General features: G+C 56.3%; 1 protein-coding gene across 2 annotated transcripts in view; it reads left to right on the forward strand.

The window, feature by feature from the left end:
* LOC104129613 (protein CEPU-1) overlaps positions 1-5,534 on the forward strand; it is a 161,299-nt gene that overhangs the window by 121,053 nt on the left and 34,712 nt on the right. For both annotated transcript variants that reach the window (XM_009642570.2, XM_035897975.1), the window contains exon 3: positions 2,617-2,742. In XM_009642570.2, coding sequence (XP_009640865.1) covers positions 2,617-2,742 — 126 coding nt within the window. The remainder of the gene's footprint in view (positions 1-2,616; positions 2,743-5,534) is intronic.

Raw genomic sequence — 5,534 nt, forward strand, 5'->3', positions numbered from 1 at the left:
GCGGCCCGAGCTCGCCGGGGCACGGGGGGCTTTTTTCCCAGCGCACGAGTGGCTCGAGCTGCTTTCGCGCTTGCCGGGGAGAGTTGCAAAGTCTCCCATTGCCCGGCCAAGCAGGAAGGCAATCATCTTTCCTCCTCCGCCTGGTCTGAGTGCAATTTAAATCTGCTGCTGTTTTACAGAATCCCGGAATGGCAAGGGTTGGAAGGGCCCTCGGGAGCTCACCCAGTGCCACCCCCCTGCTCAAGCAGGCTCACCCAGAGCAGGGGGCACAGGACAGCGTCCAGGCGGGGGTTGAATATCTTCAGAGAAGGAGACTCCACAGCCCCCCTAGGCAGCCTGGGCCAGGGCTCGGGCACCCTCCAAGTCAACAAGTTCTTCCTCCCGTTCAACTGGAACCTCTTGTGCTTCAGTTTGTGCCCATTACCCCTTGTCCTGGCGCTGAGCACCGTATTGCTGAAGCAGAGGGTGTAACGCTCGTGTTTTGGGAAATCCAAGTTTGATTTGTTTTAATTCTGCTTTAGAATCTTGCCAGCTGATTTGATAACGCGGGGGTTTTTTTGTCTCTCGCCTGAGTGGGTGCAAATCCCCGTGCGCAGCCCCAGAGCCGCAGTGCAAAGCCTGACTTGGGTTTTTAAGTCTTGGTGAGCTCTCGCAACGCAAGCGGAATGGGGTTGGTGTGGACTCAGTAGTTAAAACCATCGGAAAGGTTCCTGTGCGACTTAGCGAGCGTGGCACTGAAGATGAGAGATATTGCTCTGGTTTTGTCGGGACTGCTGGCGGGAAGCTCTGGCTGCTTCATGGGCGATGGCGGGCAATTCGCCGCGCCTCCGCTTGTCTCCTTCCACCTCTCTGAAATGGCAGCAGTAATACCTCCTTGGCCTATTTTTGTGGTCCAGACTGTAAGCTCGGTCCTTTTAAAGCACACATGGGTTTCGTAGCGCCGTTGTAATTAATTGCGTCTCCTCGATGGACTACCTGGCTACTGGCAGAGCGTCTCCCAGCTCCGTGCGAGCGAGTGGTCCCCGGAGGCATGTGCTGTCCCCTTCCCCTCGGCTTAATGACACTGATGCATATTAATATTTCTTTCGGTGTCATCTTCGTGCCCTCCGCTGTCCTGCCCCAGAGCCCCCGCTGTTCTGGGAGCGTCTGATCTGTAGTTGTCCTCTGGTGCATGATTAGCAGATTAGCCGTCGTGCCCAGAGCAGCAAAAAAATGAACTCCCAGAAGCCCTTCAAAACAGAGTATAATTCATTACCCACCTTGATTTCCACTTAAAATGTACTTTAACTACACTTCCAACTACAAACCCTAAATCACCCTCATGTTCACAAAAAATCCATCATTTTTTATTTTATTGCACGGCACTGGCATGACATAATCCCTTCCAGAGCGTCTTGGAGTGCTTTACGGATCAATAAATTACTTACCTGCACAGCAGAGGCAATGCGTGCAAGGCCATTGCAGTCATTCCGCCTCGGCGCAGCCCCGGGGAGGGAGGTGGGGAGAGGCAGGGAAGGGGTGCTCAGGAGTGGGGTCCAAGTCAGAAATAGGGGTGTTGCAACGGTCTGGGCTGCAGCTTCAAGCGGGTCGATGAATGGGGCTCGCCCAGGGAGGGTGGAAGGAGCAGGATGCTTTGCAAGTGATTTGTGACTCTCCTGCAAAGCGCCGCAGCGGGGTGCCAATCCGCTGCTAGGCTCCGGAGAACGGCCTGGAAAAAAATAAACCAAGGAAGGTGATGGTCTTTATTATGTTCTGCAGGTGCAGGCTGATAACAGCAGCCGATCGTTTTTCTCACACAGCTCTGCCGTGGAGCTCGTAGAAACCCCAGCCCTCCCTGGCAGCCGCATCGCGTCCTCCGCTCACGCAGCAGCAAGGGCCGAGTGCTCCCTGCTTGCTCCTCACCCTGTCCCCTGCTCATCGCCCCCCATCCTGTATGTGTGTCCCCTTTTTGGGTCTGGGACCCTTGTATCGGACCTGCTCCTGAGCGTTCGTGATGGCAGTGCCAGTGCAGTGGGATGGCTTTCATCCCAATTGAATTTCCCATCCTTCGCACAGTGGCAGACCTTAGAGGCTCCTCAGTAGACTTGTCGTCTTCATGCCCAGCTCCTCTTGGTGCTTTTCTGGTTGCAAGGGCGTGAGAGAGCGCCTGCATGGCTGCAGAAAGACCTGCAAGCCACGTGGCAGGCTCTGGGTGCTATCGTTGTGCCAGGAGCCGCTGCTGCCTTTGGGGGAGTTTGAAGGGGGTGGGTGGTGCATCCTTGGTAGGATGCAGCTCTGCTGGGAAGGGTTGGTCATGGCTTGGAGGACAGGGTGAGTACTGGGGTGGGGAAGAAGTACCATCTCGCACACCACAGAGGTGCTGGGGAGGAGCTGCCTTGAGCCTCCCTAAAATGACTGAATCCCCCCTGGCTACAATTTCTTCCCACTTCAACCCTGTCCCCTCTGCCCCCCCCTTTCCCCTGCGTCTTCCTGTCACGGCAGATGAGACCGATGGGCTACGGCATAGCTTGTCGAGGTGGAGAGAGGAAGGCAATTCGTCCCCCTTCACCCATGTTTTGAGACTTGAGTTGGAGCAGAACCCGCTGCATTTTCATTTCCCTCTTTGTGTCATTGCAGTGTCTCCAAAAATCACCGAGATCTCTTCTGACATCTCCATCAACGAGGGCGGCAATGTCAGCCTCACCTGCATAGCCACGGGCAGGCCAGATCCAACAATCACCTGGAGGCACATCTCGCCCAAAGGTAAGAGCCGAACGTTACCAGAAATATTCGGGGAAGGGCACAGCGCCATTTGCGAGTGGCTGGGGAGGCGTCGCTGGCTGTTTCCCGTGGGATTTCAGGTGCCAAGAGAAAGTGATGTGCCCAGAGAAGACGTGACGTAATGCAGGGGTTGATGACTCTGGGGGAGAAATGTCCATTTTGATGGTCTGGGCAAGGTTTTGTTGGTGCGGAGGGTTGGCAGTAGGTACCAGGTTGGGGTGGTTGTGCGTAGGGAAGGAATGTGCTTGCCCGGCCCTATTTTGCGAAGTTTTTGGGGAATTCTTGCACGTTGCTTCAAAGGAGGTCTGTAAATAGTGCAAATGAGCAGGAAAACACATGAAGCACTAATTGGTGGCCTTGTTAATTGGTAAGCAAAACCTGAGCAGAACTGTGTGGGTGTGACTGCTGGGAAGCAAATTCCCGTACGTGCCTGCTCGGGAGCATATTATTTCCAACCCCTTTCCCAGCTGGTTTTTGGTATTTGCTTTGCGTTTTGCTGCCCTGTTGTTCCCAGGTGGCTACGAGGTTCTCACTCGTGAGCTGGGGGGGGGAGATCTGGGGGCTTTGTGTGGGATTGAACCGTAGGGCAAGCGGTGATGCCTGGCTGTGATCCTGTCGAAGCGCTTCATAGAATCACAGAATCATAGAATGTTTTGGGTTGGAAGGTACCCCTAGAGGTCACCCAGCCCAACCCCCCTGCAGGAGCAGGGACACCTTGAACCACATCAGGTTGCTCACAGCCCCGGCCAACCTGGCCTGGAATGGTCCCAGGGATGGGGCCTCCACCCCCTTTCCTCTGGGCCCCCTTGAAGCCCTGACCGGCCGCACTCAGCTCTGCCCGCAGCCTTCTCTTCTCCAGGCTGAACTCCCCCAACTCTCCCAGCCTGGCCTCCTAGCAGAGGGGCTCCAGCCCTCGGATCATTTTAGTAGCCCTCCTCTGGCCCCGCTCCAACAGGTCCATGTCCTCCTTGTGCTGAGGGCTCCCGAGCTGGACGCAGGGCTCCAGTTCAACCTCAGTCATTTTTCTCCTGAGGTTTTGCCAGCGTGGGCTGTTGTCCCAAATAACTGCCTCAAGTTGTCCTCGGGGACACCCTGGCTGGGCTGTCCAGCGGCCGACAGAGACGACGCAGCAGCAGTGATGGATGGCGCCGCGTCTGCTCTCCCTCTTCAGCTGCCTGACGATGGCTGCGGTGACTCGGTGCAGCTCCATTGATTTTTTGCTATTTGTCTGCACTGTAGCAAACTGCCGGGCCAGATCCATCACTCTCTGTAGTCCAGGCAGAGAGCGAGCTGGGTCAGTGGCATCTCAGCCCCTTCCCTTGACGGGAGCCTCTGTGAAAACCATTCTCCCCCGGCGCGCGTGTTGGCTTATCTGCCGTAGGTGGTCATGCCTCCGAGACGGTGGCCTCCACTCGGGGTGGGTGCGTGGATGAGTGATGAAATGCAGGGCACAGATCCGTGTGCTCCAGCCCTGAGCATCTATCCCCGGCGTTGAAGTAGCTGTCACTGTATCCGTCACCATCGGGTGGCATTTATGGTTGAGGCAGTCCATGTGCTCCTACCTTGAAGCCTTTTCTTCTTTCTCCTCTTCCCCTTGCCTACCCTGAAGACGTCTTTTTGTCTCGCTCAAGCTCCTCACCACCTGTTTTTCACATGCATCTTGTTTTCCCTGCACATTTCCCCTGGTTTTCTCCTTCCCACACCCCCTCCTGTTCCCCCAGGACCCTCCTGCCCCGCTCCCGTGCCCCTCGCTGCCTTCTCCCACACGCCATCCATCCTCCCCTAACCAGGCTCCCGGCTCCCCGTGCCTCTGTCTTTCGCGAGGGCTATTTTCCGTGTTTGCTGCCATCCAGCAGGTTTCTTTCCCCAGGGAATCTTTACCTGCGCTTGAACCAGATGTTTCCATTTTACTTAGGACTTAGCTGCTATGGAAACTGAGGATGCACCAGGAGAGGAAGAGTGAGCTAATCAGAAATTACCTGTGGCGCTGTGTAATTTGCAGCAGCAGCTCTTACCTGATTTTGGCCATGATTAGGCATTCTGCTTTCAAAACTCAAAGGGAACAAATGATCACAGAGATTTACTTGAGTCTGGCCTCCTGCTGATGGAGGGTGCTGAGCCCAGAGGTGGCCCGAGACAACTTCTGCCCGTCTCTGTAGGCAGCTCCTCCGTGTCTCTCCCTGGGTCTGCCAAGCCACCAAGGGGGACCTCTGCTCCTCTATTTTGCATTCAGCGCACATAGGAGGGACGGGGATTGGAAGCGCAGGGACCGCAATAAGAGCTGGGGCAGGGGCACAGAGGTGCTGGAGCAGATGCCGAGACGGTAACCCTTTCCCTGGGAGGATATACTCTTAATTTGGAGAGCCAGGAGCGAGCGGGGACCCAAAGCTAGCTGCCAGCCCCTCTCCCGGTTGTAGGTCTGCCTCGCCGCTCCTCCCCAGGGATGGCTCGAGCAAGCCGCCCCCTGTTCCTTCTCGCCGCCTCTCTCCGTCTCGCTTGGAGTGGTGGAGAAAAGGGACCAGGGAGAATTGGTTAAGGGAAAGCTGGTGCATAATTTACGGGTTTACAGAGCGGATGGGTAAGCGGCTCTCACCGGTGTCGCTGGGGAGAGGCTTTGATAGCGCTGTCTGTGCCAGGCGCAGGCAGAGCGGTAGCTGGAGGAGCCGGTCCCCGCGCTTACGCCGGCGAGTGCTCCTCTGTGCAAAGGCACTTCACGGGCTTTATTATTTTCTTGGCAGCCGTAAGCCTGCTGCGCGGCTCCTGGGGGGGAATGG

The sequence above is a fragment of the Egretta garzetta genome, unplaced genomic scaffold (assembly GCF_000687185.1).
Source record: "Egretta garzetta isolate BGI_Z169 unplaced genomic scaffold, ASM68718v1 scaffold307, whole genome shotgun sequence".
NCBI classification, from domain to species: domain Eukaryota; kingdom Metazoa; phylum Chordata; class Aves; order Pelecaniformes; family Ardeidae; genus Egretta; species Egretta garzetta.